Consider the following 21,376-nt stretch of genomic DNA (forward strand, 5'->3'; position numbering starts at 1 on the left):
ATTTTTCCAATACCATGAAAGCAGGTCAAAGTAAGGCAACCCATGCTGGAGATATAACAAATTCCTCAACGTTTTTAGGTCTCAGCTGCTTTATCTGTAATATTGGGTTGGCCCTGAATGAAGCCAGGGGACCCTCCCGGACCCTCCCAGATAATCACTTTGAAGCTCCCTGACGCATAAACATCTGATTCTACCTGTTTTCAAAAATCCAATTCTCTACCCAGGGTTGGTTTGACACGCACAGCGTGCTGACGGGAACCACGGGATAAATGATCTCAAAAGCACGGCGTCCTGACATCGAACACGCAGCACACGCGGCCTCACTCACGCGAGGAACACGCCCCTGACGCCCGGACCGCCGCGAGCGCGCCCAGGGGCCGGTGACCTTGACGCCCTGCTCTCCAGGGCCGGAAGCGGGCCCGAGGGCCAAGCCGGGCCGGAGGCAGAGGGCGCTGGGCCTCCGGGACTCACCATGCGGAGGCAGGACCGCTCGGTGGGGCCCATGCGGCTACCAGGCACGAGCAGCGGTGGCAGGCCGCGGGGCCAGCAGCCGCCCCGGCCCCACAGCCGCAGGCAGCGGTGCGCCATGGCCGCCAGCACCGCCCGCTCGGGCCAGGGGCGCTGCGCAGGCGCGGCTGTGCGGCCGGCGGCAGGCAGGCGGCGACGGCTGGTCTCGGGCCGCGGGAGATGGCTCGGCGAACACAGTCCGCGAACGGTGCTGCGGGACCACGACTCACAGGCGAACCCACACTCCCGACGCGCGCGTCTTCCCCAGGCCCCGCCCCTCCCGGCGTGCTAACGTCAGCCGTAGGGCGGGCGCTCCGGCCCAGGGTCGCTCCTACGGCTCCGCTGAGTCCTCACTCCACCGGGGCTAGAGGCGGGGCCTAAGGAGGAGGAGCGTGGAGGGCGAGTGGAGGGCGGTGGGTGGGGCAGAAGGAAGGGAGGGGGGGCAGGGCTAGAGGCGGGGCTTACGGGAGAAGGGTGGAGGGCGGGTGTAGAGGCGGGGCCTAAGGGGAGGGTCGTGAGGGTGGCGGGCGGGGCGAGAGGGCGGAGCTGGAGGCGGGGCCCAAGTGAAAGGGGGAGAGCCTGTAAGGCGGGCGGAGGGAGGAGCTGGAGGCGGGGCGCAGGCTGAAGGGCGGGACCAGCCGGGAGCTGTCAGGAGCCCCTAGTCCAGGCTTCTGGGCCCCAGACAAATGGACATCTCGTTGTCGAAGCGCAAGGCTATTCTCGACATTTTGGGCATTTACACTCGGTAAGTCACTCGTGAAGCATTTTGCTGAGCGCCTAATTAGTGTCGGCAGCGTTCAAGGCTCTGGAAATGCCAAAACACACCTCCCCAACACTAGGAGAGCAACTCAAATAATCACAAACCAGTGAGCTAAATGCAATAATAAAAGTATTAAGACTGTGACGCCTAGCTTGGGCCCATCAGGAACCGTTTCAAAGAAAAACGATTCTCAAATGAACTCAGTGGAACTGCACGCTGTTTCGCACACCATGACCGTGGAGTAGAAAGAGGAGTTTGGAGCTTTACACGTCCCTCTGTTTTCTATTAGCTCTACCAGTAGTATGTAAAATGTAAATGGTAGTCAATGTTATGGATGGGGAGGAACAGAAAGGCAGGAGATGAGGTTGAGGAGGGGTACAAAGGTGGCATCAGAAATGTAGTCATATATGCAAATATACAGATGGGAAAGATCTGGAAGAACAGACATTAAAATGGTAACAAAATTTCTCACCTGTCACAGTGGCAAAATCCAAATATTGACAACTCACTTTGCTGGCTAGGAATTCTCAGAAATAACTGGTGAGCACACGGAATGGTGACAGCCTATAGAAAGGAATTTGGCAATGCCTGCCTAAATGTTAAATGCATGTATTCTTTAACCTGGATATTCCACTTCTGGAAATGTACCCTAATGATAAGCTTGCACACATATAAAATTCTGTGAGCACAAGGTTAATAATTACAGCATTATGTGTAGTCACAATTATTGGATATAACTCAAACATTTATCTATAAGGGACTGTTTAAAACAATAGTAAGTTTGGGGCACGTGGGTGGCTCTGTCAGTTAAGCATCTGACTCTCGATCTCAGGGTCATAAGTTCAAGTTCCACACTGGGCATGAAGCCTACTTTTCAAAAAATGGTAAATTCATATCATTATTAAAATTGTTTGGAGCACCTGAGTGGCTCAGTCAGTTGAGCGTCCGACTTCTGCTCATGATCTCACGGTTTGTGGGTTCGAGCCCCACGTCGGGCTCTGTGCTGACTGCCAGCTCGGAGCCTGGAGCCTATTTCAGGTTCTGTGTCTCCCTCTCTCTCTAACCCTCCCCTGCTCACGCTGTCTCTCTCTCTCCTAGAAATAAATAAAAATATTTAAAAAAATAAAACAATAAAGAAAATATTTTTTAAAAATTAAAAAAAATATTTTCTATTGAAGTATAATTGACATATAGTATCCTATTAGTTTCAGGTGTGCATGATAGTGACTTGATATTTTTATATAATATGAAGAGATCTCATTATCTAATTACCATCTGTTGCTATACAAAGTTATTACAATATTATTGACTATATGCTCTAAGCAATACATTACATCCCCATAACTTATTTATTTTATAGTTGGAAGTTATACTTCTTTATATACTTTAAGTATATACTTAAGGATTTAAAAAATATATATGTATGTATACACATATATATGAGAGTTTGTACTTCCTAATCCCTTTCACCTATTGTACCCACCACTCAATCCTTCTCCATCTGGTAACCATCAGTTGGTTTCCTGAATCTATGAGTCCATTTCTGTTGTGTTTTGATTGTTTTCTTTTTTGATTCCACATATAAGTGAAATCAGACAGTATTTGTCTTTATCTGACTTATTTCATTTGGCATAATACTCTCTAAGTCCATCAATGTTATTACAAATGGCAAATTTTCATTCTTTTTTGTGGATGAGTAATATACCACATCTTTATCCATTCAGGAAAGAGAGAGACAGGTCCCAAAAGTGCAGTGATGAGAGAATTAAGAAGCAGGGAGCTAAGACTCTCCAGGAGTCGAAGCATCAGTCTTCGGGCTCAAGCCTCTTTCATCTTGCTACTTGTCTGATAACAGCAAGCACATACAACATAGTATTTGTCATCTTGACAGTCATGCACCTGCAGTGTATTCCATACTGGGTCATGAGTATATCTGGCGCCAGACAAAACATTCTTATCCCTGGCCTGGCGTCCATATGATGTCCTTCTGGAGAGAACGAGCAGTTCCAGTGGCTTTCCAACCTGGGAATGGAACTGCTTTCAGTTCCTTGCTGCTCCGTCCCTTTCCTTAGGGACATTTTTACAGTGCCTCCGGCATATTGTTCTGCAACACATTCATCTATGACACTTAAGCTACTTCCATATCTTAGCTATTGTAAATAATCCTGCAATGAATATGGGGGGGGGGGGGGGTTGTATAGCTCGCCCAATTGGTGTTTTGTTTTCTTTGGATAATACCTAGAAGTGGAATTGCTGGATCATATGGTAGTTCTATTTTTAGTTTTTGAGAACTCCACACTGTTTTCCACAGTGGCTGTGCCAATTTACATTCCTACCAACAGTGTATGCACATCCTAACCAACACGTATTATTTTTTGTTTTGTTTTTTTTTAATAATAGCCAATCTGGCAAGTGTCAGTTGTATCTTATTATGGTTTTGGTTTTCACTTCCCTGATGATTAGAAATTTTGAACATCTTTTCATGTGCCTGTTGGCCATCTGTATGCCTTCTTTGAAGAAATTTCTATTCAAGTCTTCTGCTCATTTTTTAATCAGGTTATTTGGGGCTTTTTAAATATTAAGTTAGAGAAGTTCCTTATATGTTTTGGATATTAACCCCTAATCAGATGTATGACTTGCTAATCTATTCTCCCATTTAGCATGTTAACTTTTCATTTTGTTGATGGTTTCCTTCACTGTGCAAAAATTTTTTAGTTTAATGTAATCTCATTTACTTTAGTTTTGTTGCCCTTCTGCCTGAGGGCACAGGTCTAAAAAGTTATTGCTAAGACTGATGTCAAAGAGCTTACTGCCTATGGTTTCTTCTAGGAGTTTTATGGTCTTACATTCAAGTCTGTAATCCATTTTTATTTTATTTTTGTATATAATGTAAAATAGTAATCCAGTTTCATTCCTTTCCATGTAGCTGTCCAGTTTTCCCAGCACCACTTATTGAAGAGACTGTCTTTTCCCCATTCTTGCCTCCTTTGTCATAGATTGACCATACATGCATATCGGTTTTTTTTTTGTGGGCTCTCTATTCTATTCCATTGATCTGTGTTTGTTTTTGTGCCAGTACCAAACTGTTTTGATTATTACAGCATTGTAGTATAGTTTGAAATCAGGGAGTGTGATACCTCCAGCTTTGATCTTCTTTCTCAAGATTGTTTTAGCTATTTGGAGGTCTTTGTGGTTCCATACAAATTTTAGGATTCTTTGTTCTTCATTCAAAATGCTATTAGCATTTTGATGGTGGTTACATTAAATTTGTAGATTGCTTTGGGTAGTATGGACATTTTTTTCTTTTTTTCATGTTACTTTCAGTATAGCTAACATGCAGTGTTATATTAATTTCAAGTGTTCAATACAGCGAGTAAACAATTCCATACATTACCCAAAGCTCATCATGACAAGTATACTCCTTAATCCCCATCACCTGTTTCACCAATTTCCACCATCCCCCTCAACCTCCTCAGTAGTATGGACATTTTAACAATATTAATCTTTCCAATCCACGAGCATGGAATATCTTTCCATTTGTGTTGTCTTCAATTTCTTTCATCAATGTTTTATATTTTCAAAGTACAAGTGTTTCATTTCTTTGATTAAATTTATTCCTAGGTATTTTACTCTTTTTAGTACAAATTTAAATGAGATTGTTTTCTTAATTTCTCTGATAGCTCATTATTAGTGTATACAAATGCAACCAAATTCTGTATGTAATTTTTGTATCCTGAGATTTTATTGAACTCATTTATTAGTTCTAATAGTTTTTTGGTGGAGTCTTTAGGGTTTTCTATGTATAGTATCGTATCATCTGCAAATCATGAAGTTTTACTTCTTCCCTTCTAATTTCAATGCTTTCTGTTTCTTTTTATTTCCCAATTGTCATGGCTAAGACTTCCAATACCGTGTTGAATACAAGTGGTGAGAGCCGGCATCTCTGTCTTGTTCCTGATCTGAGAGAAAAAGCTTTTAGTTTTTCACCATTGAGTATGATGTTAGCTGTAAGTTTGTCATATGTGGCCTTTATTACATTGGGATACATTTCTTCTATATGCACTTTGCTTCTTCCATACCCATTATGTTGAGGTACATTTCTTGTATACCAACTTTATCATATGGATGTTTAATTTTGCCAAATGCTCTTTTTCTACATCTATTGAGATAATCATATGGCTTTTATTCTTCATTTTCTTAATGTGGTGTATCATATTGATTGATTTGTAGATGTTGAATCATCCTATATCCCTGGAATAAATCCCTCCTTGATTAAAAGGAGTGTATGCTCCTTTTAATGTGTTGTTGAATTCAGTTGAGGATTTTTACATCTATGTTCATCAGGGATATTGGCCTCTAGTTCAGTTTTTTTGCATAGTGGCTTAGTATTTTGGTATCAGAGTAATGCTGGCATCATAAAATGAGTTTAGAAGACTTGTTTCCTCTTTAATTTTTTTGGAGTAATTTGAGAAGAATAACTACTAACTGTTAATATTTAGCAGAATTCATCTGTGAAGCTGTTTGGTCCTGGACTTTGGTTTTTCAGGAATTTTTAAATTCCTGCTTCAAAGTAATTACTTATAATTGGTCTATTTAGATTTTTTTATTTCTTCATGATTTAGTCTTGGGAGATTTAGTGTTTCTAAGAATTTGCCGTTTTTTCTTGATTGTTGAATTTGTTGGCATATAATTTTCATAGTAGTCTCTTGTAATTCTTCATATTTCTGTGGTGTCCATTACAGTTTCACCTCTTTCACTTCTGATTTTATTTATTTTGGTCCTCTCTCTTTTTTTTCTTAATGGGCCTGGCTAGAGTATTATCAATTTTGTTTATCTTTTCAAAGAATGAGGTTTTAGTTTCATTGCTCTCTTCTATTGCTTTTTAAAGTAGAGTGCCTGGGTGGCTCAGTTGGTTAAGCATCAGACTTCAGGTCAGGTCATGATCTCACATTTAGTGAGTACTAGCTCCACGTTGGGCTCTGTACTGACAGTTCAGAAGCCTGGAGCCTCCTTCAGATTCTGTGTTTCCCCCTCTCTCTGCCTCTCTCTCTCAAAAATAAATAAACATTAAAAAAAACTTAAAAATAAATAAAATCTCTATTTTATTTATTTCCGCTCTGATCATTATTATTTCCTTTATTCCACTAATTTTGGGCTTTGTTCTTTTTCAAGTTCCTTAAGGTGTAAGTTTAGATTGTTTATTTGGGATTTTTCTTGTTTCTTTTGGTAGGTCTGTATTACTATGAACTTCCCTCTTAGAACTACTTTTACCGCGCCCCATATATTTTGGAAAGTTTTATTTCCATTTTCAATTGTCTCAAGGTATTTTTTGGTTTCTTCTTTCATTTATTTACTGACTCATTTGTTGTTTAGTAACATTATTTAGTGCTCATGTGTTTGTGGTTTCCTCTTGTATCTGATTTCTAGTTTTATACCATTATGGTGGTTAAAAAAGATGTTTGATATTCCGGCAATTTTTTAAGTTTATTTATTTATTTATTTTGAGAGAGACAGAGACAGTGCAAGTAGGGGGAGGAGTAGAGAAAGAGGGAGAGAGAGAATCCTAAGCAGGCTCCACACCGCCAGTCCAGAGCCCAACATGAGGCTCAAATTCAAGAACCCTGAGATCATGACCTGAGCCAAAACAAAGAGTCAGACACTTAACTGACTGAGCTACCCAGGTGCCCCACCTCTATTTTTTTTTTAATTAAAAATTTTTTTTCTAACGTTTATTTATTTTTGAGAGAGAGAGCAAGTGGGGGAGGGAGACACAGAACCCAAAGCAGGCTCTGAGCTGTCAGCACAGAGCCCAAGGTGGGGCTTGAACTCACAAACTATGAGATCATGACCTGAGCTAAAACCAAGAGTTGGAGGCTTAACTGACTGAGCCATCCTGGTACTCCTTAAATATAATTTTTAAGACATTGAACATTGGGCAATGAAAGACCGTAATCACTGAGAGACAGGGGACAAACAAGATGAGCCCTGGGATTACCCCAACTTATTATAGGAGATAGCCTCCAGGCAATGAAGCTCAGAGGGGAAACCAGGAAGAGCCTAGGGGTCTTTTTGAGTTGAAGATATGGATCTAAGAACTTGGGAAGACCAATCATTAGGAGAAAAAACAACCCCAAAATGACATAGGTGACATAGGTGATAGAATTATTAGACAAGGGTACATAAAAAGAATTATTATAACTATTTCCTGCTGTAATTTGATGTGTGTTACTGTATGTGCAAGAAATAAGAGGAAATATTGAACATAGTAAGTAGGCACCTGGAACACAAAAATATAAAAATTAAATTGAACATCTAGGAATGAAAAAGATACTGAATGACATTAATAGCAGATGACATTGCAGAAGAAAAGATTACTGTGAATTTAAAGACATAACGGTAGAAACTCTCCAATATAAAACAGAGAAGAAAAGAGATTGAGCAACAAAAATTAACAAAGCATCAGGAAGTTGTGCAATTCCTGACCTAATATATGTGTAATTGGAGCTTCCAAAGGAGAGGACAGAAAGGGAGGGATGGGGGGCGCCTGGGTGGCTTATTCGGTTAAGCATCTGACTTCGGCTCAGGTCATGATCTCACCGGTTTGTGGGTTGGAGCCCCGTGTCAGGCTTTGTGCTGACAGCCAGCTCAGAGCCTGGAGCCTGTTTCAGATTCTGCGTCTCCTTCTCTCCCGCTCCTGCTCATGCTCTCTGACCCTCCCTTGCTCATGCTATCTCTCTCTCAGAAGTAAATAAAACATGAAAAATTTTTTTAAAAGAAAGGAAAGAACAGGAAAAAATATTTTCAGAAATAATGACCAGAAACTTTCCAAACTTTATGAAAACTGTAAACCCATAGATCTAAGAAGCTCAATGAATCCCAAGCACTGGAGACATGGAAAAAGCTACAGCAAGGCACAACATAATAAAATTGCTCAATATTAGCAATTTTAAAAAATCTTAAAATCACCCATAGAAGGAAAACATAGATACAGAGGAACAAAGATAAGGATGATACCTTGTGGGGAACAATAGGAGCCAAAAGATAGTAGAACAACATTTTTGAAGTATGTTTTTTTAATTGTCAACTGAAAATTCTTTATCCATTAAAAATTAAGAAACAACGGCAAATTATAGACATTTTAAGGCATACAATACCTGAAAGAATTCATCACAAGATCTACTAAAACAAATGATAACAACAACAAAAAAAAGTCCTTTGAGCAGAAGGAAGATATTCTCAGATGGATATCTAAATCTACACAAAAGAATGAAGAACACTGTGAAGGGCAACTACACAGGTAAATAAAAAGTTTTTATTATTATTTAAATCTTTTAAAAATATATTCTACTGTTAAAGTGAAAATAGTAACAATGTATTGTGGGTTGCATAATATATATAGAAGTAAAATGTCTGTCAAAGAAAGTGGAATGTCCAGGAGGTGAAAAATGGGCATATAATGTTGTAATGACCTAATACCATATGCACAGAGGTATATTATCACAATATTGTGATAAGTTAAAGATATACATATACTGTAAAACCTAAAACAATCACTAAAACAACACAACAAAGAGTTATAGCTTAAAAATCAACAGAGGAGATAGAATAGAATAAAAGAATACTTATGGGGCATCTGGGTGGCTTAGCCAGTTAAGCGTCTGACCTCAGTTCAGATCATGCTCTCACGGTTCATAGGTTCAAGCCCTGCATAGGGCTCTGTGCTGACAGCTGAGAGCCTGGATCCTGCTTCAGATTCTGTGTCTCCCTCTCTCTCTTCCCCTCCCCTGCTTGCGCTCTGTCTCTCTCTTTCTCTCTCAAAAATAAACATCAAAAAAAATTTTTTTAATAATAAAAGAATACTCAATTATTCCAAAATAAGGGGGGATGGAGGGGGGAGAAAATAAAGAACAGATGAAACAAAGAGAAAGCAAATTGCAATACGATAGATTTAAAATCAATCATATTGAGGCTCCTGGGTAGCTTGGTCGATTGAACATCCAACTCTTGGTTTCTGCTAGGGTCATAACCTCAAGGTTCATGAGTTCAAGCCCCACGTTGGGCTTCACGCTTGTAGTGAGGAGCCTGTGTGGGATTCTCTTTCTCACTCACTCTCTCTGTCCCTCCCCTGCTTGCATGCTCCTTCTCTATCTCAAAACAAACAAACAAACAAACAACCTTTAAAAAAATAAAATAAAGGGCACCTGAGTGGCTCAGTCAGTTGAGCGTCTGACTTGGGCTCAGGTCATGATCTTGCGGTTTGTGAGTTCAAGCCACACATTGGGCTTGCTGCTGCCAGCACAGAGCCTGCTTCAAATCCTTTGCACACCCTTCCGTCCCACCCCCACTCATGCTCTCTCTCTCTCTCTCAAGAATAAATTTTTTAAAACATTAAAAAAATAAAAGGAATCATTCAATAATCACATTAAATGTAAACTGTACAACCTAGTTAAAGGCAGAGATTTTCAGTATAGCAAAAAGAAAAAAAAATGCAGCCATATCTTTATACAGAAACCCACTTTATGGATTTTTTTTTACTTTTTTTGAAAGTAATTTTTTGCTGATTATTTATTTATTTATTTTGAGAAAGAAAGAGAGCATGAACAGGGAAGGGGCAGAGGGAGAGGGACAGAGAGAAATTCCAAGCAGGCCCTACACCATCAGCTCAGAGCCAGATGTGGGGCTCAGACTCACAAACCGTGAGATCACGAACTGAGCCAAAACCAACAGTCTGATGCTTAACCAGCTGAGCCACCCAGGTGCCCCTAGAGTCCCACTTTAAATAAAAAGACAGACAGATGGGAAATATAAGAATAGAAAAGATATACCATGCTCACACTAATCGAAAGAAAACTGAACTGACAAGGTAGATTTCAAAGCAAAGAAATAGAAGACACTTTCAAAGCAGGCACCAGGGATTTATAAAAAGTATAATTTTTCATGATAAAGAGGTGAATTCATCAAGAGGACATAATAATCCTAACATCTGTGCACCATTTAGAGAGCTTTAGGATGAGTGGAGCACAGCCTGACAGAACTACAACTTAACAAGGTTTCAAATCCTTCTTTCAATAACTGAAAGAACTATTAGAAAATCAGCAAGTATACAGAAGATTTGAACAACATGATTAACCAATTTAACCTATTTGGCATTTATAGAAAATAACCCCCAACAACAGCAGAACACATATTATTGTGAAGTGCACATGGAGCATTTAAGTTAAACCATATTCTCAGCCAAAACAAAAACAAAAAACACCTTAAAAGGAATCAAGCTATACAAAGTGTATTCTCTGACCACAATGGAATTAACTTGGGAATCAATCTCAGGAAATGTATCTGGAAGATATATGAGAAAAATACTTGGAAAGTTAATAATATACTTTAATAACCCATAGGTCAAAGAAGAAATGAAAAGGGAAGATACAAAGTTTTTAAAACTGAATAAAAACTGAAGTACATCAAAACCTGTGGGATAAAGTTAAACCAGTAGTTAGATGAATTTTTGTTGCCCTAAACCTATATTAGAAAAGAAAAAATTCTCAGATCAATAATCTTACCTTCTACCTTAGGAAATTAAACAAAGAAGAGGAAATAAGATTCAAGAAGAAAACAGAAAGGAAAAGAACAGAGTGAAAATCAATGAAATTGAAAATGGGTTGGGAGAGCATGGAGAGAATAAATGAATGAATGAATGGGAATAAAAGCGGTTTCTTTGAGAAAATCAATAGCCTGACTGACCAGGAAAAAAGAAATACAAATTGCCAATATCAAGAATGAGAGAGTTGACATCACTTCAGATTCTACATATATTAAAATGATAATAATGGAATATCATGAACAACTTTAGGCCAATAAATTTGACAAATTAGATGAACTGGACAAATTATAAGATACAAGGTACCAAACCTCACTTTTCAGATAAACTATCAAGCCATATATTTATTTTTTCTCAATCTTTTTATTTATTTCTGAGAGAGAGAGAGAGAGAGAGAGAGAGAGTGCAAGCAGGGGAGGGTCAGAGAGAGAGGGAGACACAGAATCCAAAGCTGGCTACAGGCTTGGCTCTGAGCTAGCTGTCAGCACAGAGCCTGATTCAGGGCTCGAACCCATGAACCATGAGATCATGACTTGAACTGAAGTTGAATGCTTAATGACTGAGCCACCCAGGCACCCCCAAGCCATATACTTATTAAAAGAAGTGATTTTTTAGTTAAATACCTTCCACAAAGAACAGTCCATGCTTAGATGGCTTGGTTGGGGAATTCTACCAGACAATTAAGGAGGAAATAATACCAGTTCTACAGAATATTCAAATGAGGAAATGTTTCTCAATTCTTTCTATGAAGCTAACATTACCCATATCAAAATCAAAGGCATTACTGAAAGGGAAAGAAAACTACATACTAATATCCCTCATGAACATAGATACAAAAATTCCTAACCAAATTTTAAAAAATTGAGTCAAACAGTATAGAAAAACATTAAACATATGACCAAGTGGGGTTTATACTAAGAATGAAAGGTTGTTTTAACATTCAAGTGTCATCACTATAATTCACCGTAGTAAAGACTAATATATAAGGATGATAGGGGCACCTGGGTGGCTCAGTTGTTTGAGCATCCAACTTCGGCTCAGGTCGTGATCTCATGGTTTGTGAGTTCCAGTCCCTCATTGGGCTCTGTGCTGACAGCTCAGAGCCTGGATCCTGCTTCAGATTCTGTGTCTCCCTCTCTCTGCTCCTCTCCCACTTGCTCTCTGTCTCTCACTCTCTCTCAAAAATAAACATTAAAAAAGTTTTACCAAAAAAAAGAAAAAGAAAAATAGATGCAAAACAAAAATATTTGACAAAGCCCAACATCTATTCCTGATTAAAAACAAACGTTGCAACTCAATCAACATGATACACCACATTAATAAAAGAAAGGATAAGAACCATATGATCCTCTCAATTGATGCAGAAAAACCATTTGACAAAATATAGCATCCATTCTTTTTTGTTTTTGTTGTTTAAATATTTATTTACTTTTGAGAGAGAGAGAGACAGAGTGCAAGCAGGGAAGGGGCAGAGAGAGGGAGAGGGAGACACAGAATCCAAAGCAGGCATCGACCCAACTCACAAACATGAGATCATGACCTAAGCTGAAGTCGGACACTTAACCAACTGAGCCACCCAAGTGCCCCCATTTTTTATAAAAACCCTCAAAGAGTATGTATAGATGGAACATACCTCAAAATCATAAAGGCCATATATGAAACACCCACAGCTAATATCATCCTCAATGGGAAAAAACGAGTTTCCTCTTTTCCTCTAGAGTCAAGAACAAGAAAGAGATTCCACTCTCACCATTACTATTTAACATCAACTGGGAGTCATAGTCTCAGCAATCAGACAACAAAAAGAAATAAAAGACGTCCAAATCACCAAAGAAGAAGTCAAACTTTCACTATTTGCAGAGGACATGATACTCTATACAGAAGACCTGAAAGGCTCTACCAAAAAATTGCTAGAACTAAGACTTGAATTTGGCAAAGTCATGGGATATAAAATCTGTTGCATCTCTATACACCAATAATGAAGGAGCAGAAAAAGAAATCAAGGAATTGATCCCATTTACAACTGTACCAAAAACTATTAGGACACTTAGGAATAAACCTATCCAAAGATGTAAAAGATCTGTACTCTGAAAACTATGGAACACTTATGAAAGAAACTGAAGAAGACACAAAGAAATGGAAAAACATTTCATGCTCATGGGCTGAAAGAACAAATATTGGTAAAATGTCTATACCACTCAAAGCAATCTACATCAAAATAGCACCAGCATTCTTCATAGAGCTAGCACAAACAATCCCAAAATTTGTATGGAACCACAAAAGACCCCAAACAGCCAAAGTAATATTGAAAATGAAAAGCAAGTCTGGAGGCATCACGATTCCAGACTTCAAGCTATATTACAAAACTGTAGTCATCAAGACAGTATAGTACTGGCACAAAAACAGACACATAGATCAGTGGAACAGAATAGGAGACCCAGAAATGGACCCACACTATACGGTCAACTCATCGTTAATAAGTAGGAAAGAATATTCAATGGAAAAAAAGATAGTCTTTTCAACAAGTGGTGTTGGGAAAACTGTACAGCAACATGCAGAAGAATGAAACTGGACCACCTCCTTAGGCCATACACAAAAACAAACTCAAAATGGATGAAAGATCTAAATATGAGACAAGAAACCATCAAAACCCTACAGAAGAAAATGGGTGGCAACCTCTTTCACTTTGGCCACAGCAACTTCTTACTAGATACGTTGCCAGAGGCAAGGGAAACAAAAGCAAAAATGAAACATTGAGATTTCATCAAGATAAAAAAAGTTCCTGCACAGCAAAGGAAACAATCAACAAAACTAAAAGGCAGCCTGAGAGAATGGGAGAAGATATTTGCAAATGACATATCTGATAATGGGTTAATATCCAAAATCTATAAAGAATTTATCAAACTCAACACCCAAATAACAAATAATCCAGCGAAGAAATGGGCAGAAGACACGAACAGACATTTTTCCAAAGAAGACATCCAGATGACTGACAGACACATGAAAAGATGCTCAACATCACGCATCATCAGGGAGATACAAATCAAAACCAGGATGAGATACCACCTCACACCTGTCAGAATGGGTAAAATTAACAATACAGGAAACAATAGGTGTTGACAAGGATGCAGAAAAAGGGGAACCCTCTTGCACCGGTTGTGGGAATGCAAACTGGTGCGGCCACTCTAGAAAATGGTATGGAGGTTCCTCAAAAAGTTAAAAATAGAATTATCTTATGATCCAGCAATTACACCACCACATATTCACAAGGATACAAAAATACAGATTCAAAGGGGTACATGCACCCCAATGTTTACAGCAGCATTATCAACATTAGCCAGACTATGAAAAGAGTCCACATGTTCATCGACTGATAAATGGATAAATAAAATGTGATGTGTGTGTGTGTGTGTGTGTGTGTGTGTGTATACAATGGTATATTACTCAGCCATCAAAAAGAATGAAATCTTGCCATTTGCAACAACATGGATGAGCAAAATAAGTCAGTCAGAGAAAGAAATACCAGATGATTTCACTCATATGTGGAATTTAAGAAACAAAACAGATGAACATATGGGAAGGGGAAAAACATATATACCAATAAAGGCATAAAGGTACTTTAGTGAGAAAAGAAGAGACTTTTCAATAAAGGTCCTGGAAATTTTGGATATCCCCATGCAAAATGAATGGATTTGAATAATAACTCACAACATAATCAAACCTTGACTCAAAATGGATCATAGATCTAAAGCTCCAAATTGTAAAACTTCTAGCAGAAAATATACTTTCAAATCTTTGTAATGTTGGGTTAGGCCAAGATTTCTTGGCCTATAACACCAAAGATATGACCTGTAAAAGAAAATTTGATAAATTGGTCTTCATCAAGGGGTGCCTGGGTGGCTCAGTCGGTTGGGCATCCGACTTTGGCTCAGGTCATGATCTCATGGTCCATGAGTTTGAGCCTTCTATCAGGCTCTGTGCTGACAGCGCTGAGCCTGGAGCCTGCTTCAGATTCTGTGTCTCCCTCTCTCTCTACGCCTCCCCTATTCATGTTTGGTCTCTGTCTCTGTCTCTCTCAAAAAATAGATAAACATTAAAAAAATTTTAAATCAGTCTTCATCAAAAATTTTTAATACTTTAAAAAAATGTTTTATTTATTTCTGAAAGAGAGGACAGCGTGAGCAGGGGAGGGACAGAGAGAGAGGGAGACACAGAATCTGAAACAGGCTTCAGGCTCTGAGCTAGCTGTCAGCACAGAGCCCGACAGGGGGCTCGAACCCATGAACCGTGAGATCATGACCTGAGCTGAAGCCAGATGCTTAACCGACTAAGCCACCCAGGTGCCCTAGGTCTTCATCAAAGTTGAGGACTTCATATCTTTGAAAGAATGAACGGATCATTACAAGAATGAGAAGACAAGGCATGTCCAATATTAACAAATCACCTAAGAGACACCATTGACAGAAACGTTTCCTAAGGAAGCCCAGATATTGGCCTTACTAGACAAAGACTTTAAACCAACTGCCCTGAGTACCCTTAAAGAGCTAAAGAAAAGCATGTACAAAGAACGAAACAAAAATCAAGAAAACAATGTATGAACAAATATGATATATTAGTAAAGAGACAAATTATAAACAGGAACCATTAGAAATTCTGGAGCCAAAAAATACAATAACTGAAATGAACTTTTCACTAGGGCAGTTCAATATCACATTTGAGCATGCAGAAATCTGTGAACCTGAAGACAGAACAATTGAAATTCTGCAGTTTGAGAAGCCAAAAGGAAAAAAGAGTGGAGAAAAATGAGCACTGTGGGACACCATCAGTGGATAAAATTATGCATTATGGGAGTCACAGAGGGAGAAAAGAGAAAAGGACAGAAAGAATATTTGAAGAAATAATGACCCAAAACTTCCAAATGTGGTGAAAGTCATGAATCTATAAATCCAAGAAACTCACCCAACTCTAAGAGACTGACATGAGATATATTATAATCAAACCATGGAAACCAAAGACAAAGAAATAATCTTGAAAGCAGCAAGGGAGAAGCAACTAGTCACATATAAGAGATCAGCCATAAGATAAACAGCCAATTTCTCATCAGAAACTATGGAGGCTGGAAAGCAGGAGGATAATATGTTTATATGACATTTATAGCTACAAAATTCTCTCTGAGCAGTGTCTTCACTAAATTCCAAGTTTGGTATGTTGCATTTTTATTAAGGTGTAAATGCCTATATTTTAAAAAGAAGAAAGACATCAAATCAATAACGTAACTTTACACCTCAAGGAACTTGAAAAAGATGATCAAACTAAACCCTAGCCTGGAAGAGTAATAAAGATCAGAACAGAGATAAATAAAGTATAGAATAGAAAAACAGCAAAGAAAAATCAATGAAACAAAGGTTGGTTCTTTGAGATCAATAGAATTGATGAAACTTTACACTGATAAAAAAGAGGAGACACAAATATCAAATATCAGAAGTGAAAATGAGTCATTACTATCAAATTTACAGGTAAAAAGGATATAATAGTATGAGCAATTGTATGCCAATAAAGTAGATAACCTAGGAAAAATACCTAGAAACAAAAATTACCAATACCGATTCAAGAAAAAAAACAGAAAATGTGCACAAACCTATGCAAGTTAAGGGACTGAACCAGAAATCAAAAACCTTACAATAACAAAAGACCAGAATCAGATGGCTTTTCTGGTGAATTCTACAAAACATATAAAGAAGAATTAACCTGGGGCACCTGGGCGAGTCAGCTGGCTAAGCCTCTGACTCTTGATTTCAGCTCAGGTCATGCTCTCACTGTTCATGACATCGAGCCTCACAACCAGCTGCTCACTGACAACATGGAGACTGCTTGGGATTCTCTCTCTCTTTGCCCCTCCTCCCACTCATGATCTCTCTGTCTCTGTCTGTCTGTCTCTTTTTCAAAAATAAATAAAGTTTTTTAAAAGGGCAAAGTATCTGAACAGATACTCCTCGAAAGAAAATATACAGATGGCTGATAAGCGCATGAAAAGATGCTCAACATCATTAGTCATTAGGAAAATGCAAATTAAAATCACAATGAGAGGCATTCGGGTAACCAAGTAGGTTATGCCAGACTGAGCTCAGACTGTAGATTTCACCTCAAATCATGATTTCATGGTTAGTGACATCAAACCTGCATTCAGCTGCTCATTGACAGCACAAAGCCTGCATAGGATTCTCTCTCTCTGTCTCTGCCCTTCCCCTGCTCGTTCTTTCTCTCTCTCAAAAATAAATGAATAAACTTTAAAAAAATTTTAAAAAGTAAAACCACAATGAAATATTACTTCACTCCTACTAGAATGGCTATAATGATTTTTTAAAGTGAGAATGTGGAGAAAGAACTCTCATTTATTACTGGTGGGAATGTTAATTGGTGCAGCTGTTGTGAAGTTTAGCATTTGCTCAAAAAGCTAAACATTGAATTATATATAGTGCAGTAGTTCCTTTCAGAGGTATATACCCAAAAGAATTGAAACAGGAATGAAAACATACCTGTATTGCAATGTTTATTGCAACATTATCACAATATCCAAAAATGGAAATAACCCAAGTGTCCATCAATAGATGGATGAATAAACAAAATGTGGTTATATACAATGATGGAATACTATTCAGCCATAAAAAATAACAAAATTCTTATACATGTTCCAACACGGATGAACTTTGAAAACATTATGCTAAGCGAAAGAAGCCAGACACAAAAACCACATAGTTATGAACCCATTTATGTGAAATGCTCAGACTAGGCAAATCTATAAAAATGGAAGTAGATTAGTGGTTGCTTAAGGCTGCTGTGGGGAAGGGAGAGAGATTAGAGTGTGATGGCTAATGGGTATGTATTTCTTTTTGGGGTGATAAAAATGTTCTAAGATCAGTTGTGCTGATGGTTGTACTACCACCCTGCAAACAAACTGAAACCATTGATTTATACACTTATTTTATTTTATTTTATTTTATTTTATTTTATTTTATTTTTAGTAGGCTCCCTGCCCAGCATGGACCCCAGTGTGGGGCTTGAACCCATGATCTCAATATCAAGACCTAGCTAAGGTCAAGAGTCAGATGCTTAACTGACTAAGCCACCAGGCATCCCAATTTATACCCTTTAAATGGATGAATTGTATGTTATGTGAATTATATTTCATTAAACCTTTTTAATGGGCAAAAGATTTAAATAGACATTCCTCCAAAGAACACATACAAATGGGGGCACCTGGCTCAGTCGGTTAAGCGTCTGACTTCGGCTCAGGTCATGATCTCACAGTTCGTGGGTTCGAGCCCTGTTTCGAGCTCTGTGCTGACAGTTAGCTCAGAGCCTGGAGCCTGTTTCAGATTCTGTACCTCCCTCTCTCTCTGACTCTCCCCTGCTCACACTGTCTCTCTCTCTCAGAAATAAATAAAACATTAAAAAAAACACACACACACATACAAATGGCCAAAGAGCACAGTGAAAGATGCTCATCATTAGCCACTGGGAAGAGACAAATCAGAACCACAGTGAGATTCTGATTCACATTGTAGGATGGCTGGAATAAAAAGAGACAGTGAGTAAAAGGGTTCAGTTTCTTTGGAGACTGTGTGGCACTTCCTCAAAAGGTTAAACGTACAATTAATTACCATATAACCCAGCATGTCTACTCTTAGGTACATACTCAAGGAAAATAACATATGTCCACGCAGAAACTTATACACAATTGTTCATAGTAGCATGATTTATTATAGACAAAAAGGGAAAACATCCTAAATGTCCATCAACCAGTGAGTGGATAATCAGCTATGGCATATCCTTACAATTGATTATTATTCAGCCATAAAAAGGAACAAAATACTGATACATGCTTCAATGTGGATGAATCTTGAAAACATTATGTTTAGTGAAAAAAATCCAGTCACAAAAACCACAGATTGTATGAATCTATTTAGATAGAATGTCCAAAATGGCAAATCCATAGTGATGTAAATTAGTGATTGCCAGCGGCTAAGGACTGGTTGATAGAATACAAACCTAAGAAACTAATAAATGTGCTTCTTGCTTATAGATGGGAGGATGGCATAGATATTCTGAGACTTTTTTAAAAAGTAGGCTCCATGCTCAACAAGAGGCTTGAAGTCACAGCCCTGAGATCAAGACTCAGACACTCTACTGAACCAGCCAGGCACCCCTGGGACTTCTTAGGGTGTTCTTTTTCATACTGTTTCCCATTTTTGAACCATAGTGTTTTCAGATAAAATATAATAAAACTTAAAGAATGTTAAAGGAGGTCTTTCTCTATGGGCTGAGGTTACAAGTAATTCTTTAAAAAATAATGCTTATTTCTATTTTCCAAATATTCTGTAATAAATACATATTAATTTTATAATTAAGAACAAACAAAACTTGTAATTATAAAAAGTTCAGGACAAGTTTTTTTTTCCATCAGTATAAAGTTACAAAGTTGAGGGTAAAAGTCTCTCAATCTCTTACTCTTACTGTTTAAAGCTAACTTTTTTTCTGTCTGTCTATATATTTTATATGTATTTACAAGCATATAAGACGTATTTTTACATGAATAAAATCATACTTTATACACCTTGATTTTTTAACATATATTTTTGTGTGTTAATAACATAGTTCCACCCCAATCAGCTCCATTGTATCCTGTGGTAAAGGTGTGACAGGTTTTAACTAAGGGTTGTTTAGACTGTTCCCAATTTATTTGTATTGCAGATGCTACAATGAACATTCTTAGTGACGTATCTATATCCATATCCATATCTATATGTCAGTATCTATTCAGAGGATGATTTCTTAGCAGAGAGATTGCTTGGTACGCACTGTTTTAAAAAAATAATTTACAAATGCTGGGGACTAGGCCCTCAAGACAGTTCATGCAAGAGCTGTGCTGCATATTCCCCACTAGGTGGCGGGAGAGGTCTATCAATCTCTAAGACAACTGCGCTTTGTGCATTTCAAGAAACCTGGTAAAGAAACCTGGCGACAAAATATTAGCATCTCCTACATGATAATGAATAATAGAAGGAATCATGACATTGACACAAATTTCATGAACGATAATAGCAGAACATTTAGAATATTCCTAATCACTACTTCAACTTGATAATGATCAAATATTTTTCTAAAAGTGTTGGCCACAATACTGTAACAAATCTGAAATTCCTAGATTTTTCCCAGTCATATCTTCTTGTGAGAAAACTGATAATTGTTTTGGATACCAGTCCCCCCCGCCCTTAGTCATAAGCCATCCTTTGCAATGCCAGCGGGCATAATGAGAAAGGGGTTTGCAAGCTGGGAAGGAAATGGTGTCTTAGGTTTCTAATGAAAAATCATGTAAGCTATATGGGATAAAGTGCTCAGAAGCAAAAATAAGGAGCAAAATTTAAGCTATGTATTGGAGGGACTTACCTTAGAAATTGTATGTAGGAGTTGAGGGGCGCCTGGGTGGCTCAGTCAGTTAAGTGGCTGACTTCAGCTCAGGATATGATCTTATGGTTCATGTGATCAAGCCACATGTTGGGTTCTGTGCTGACAGCTCACAGCCTGGAGCCTACTTCAGATTCTGTGTCTCCCACTCTCTCTGCCCCCTCCCCTGCTTGTGCTCCGTCTCTCAAAAACTAAATTAAAATGTTAAAAAATTTTAAAAAAAGAAATTGTATGTAGGAGTTGAGAAGAGGAATTAATTGTATAGAAACATATACCACCGGAAGTAAAAGGTCACAGAGATATACTCTATTTTAGTAATATGTTAGAATATCTTGGCTGTGTAAGTGTCCATCAACAGATGAATGGATCAAGAAGATGTGGTTTATCTGTACCATGGAATACTACATGGCAATGAGAAACAATGAAATCTGGCCATGTGTAGCTACATGGATGGACCTTGAGGGTGTTATGCTGAGCGAAATAAGTCAGGCAGAGAAGGACAAATATCATATGTTTGCACGTATAGGAGGATTAGGAGCAACTTGACGGAGGAACAAGGGGGAGAAGAAGGGCGGAAATGGTGGGGGAAAGGGAGAGAGGCAAACCATGAGAGACTCTTGAATGCTGACAAAAACTGAGGACTGATGGATGTGGGGGGGATGGGGGGATGGGCATGGAGGAGGGCACTTTGGGGATGAGCACTGAGTGTTATGTAGAAACTAATTTGAGAATAAACTATTTGTAAAAAAAAAAAAAAAGAATATCTTGGCTGTGTTGAGGTCGTCTTTGAGTTTAGTTAGAGAACATGTCTTTGGATTCCAATAATATTCTAAATGTAGGATCTTAGAAGATCTAGACACTAATGGCCTTTTGCCATCTTATTTGGACAGCATGACAGCATGAAGTCTCTATAAATCCAGTCATTGCTGTCACTGTATTTGAGGATCAATTAAATATCAGAGCCTAATGAGCACTGGGTGAGGTATGGAACTGTGAACCACTATCATGTACACCTGAAACTAATACGATATTGTATCTTAACTACCTGG

At 38.5% G+C, this 21,376-nt stretch overlaps 2 protein-coding genes across 2 annotated transcripts in view; one reads left to right on the top strand and one right to left on the bottom strand.

Annotated features, from left to right (window-relative positions):
- AFG3L2 (AFG3 like matrix AAA peptidase subunit 2) overlaps positions 1–779 on the bottom strand; it is a 40,464-nt gene extending 39,685 nt beyond the window's left edge. The window contains exon 1 of the mRNA XM_039217234.1: positions 472–779. Within this exon, the coding sequence (XP_039073165.1) occupies positions 472–588 (117 nt within the window). The 5' untranslated portion in view covers positions 589–779. The remainder of the gene's footprint in view (positions 1–471) is intronic.
- A 434-nt stretch (positions 780–1,213) lies between these two features.
- The window catches only part of PRELID3A (PRELI domain containing 3A), a 55,640-nt gene continuing 35,477 nt past the window's right edge, over positions 1,214–21,376 (top strand). Inside the window, exon 1 of the mRNA XM_039217251.1 lies at positions 1,214–1,252. The gene's annotated coding sequence lies outside the window, so the exon portion shown is untranslated. The remainder of the gene's footprint in view (positions 1,253–21,376) is intronic.

Source organism: Hyaena hyaena, unplaced genomic scaffold (assembly GCF_003009895.1).
Source record: "Hyaena hyaena isolate Hyena2069 unplaced genomic scaffold, ASM300989v1 scaffold_673, whole genome shotgun sequence".
In the NCBI taxonomy this organism is placed as follows: Eukaryota; Metazoa; Chordata; class Mammalia; order Carnivora; family Hyaenidae; genus Hyaena; species Hyaena hyaena.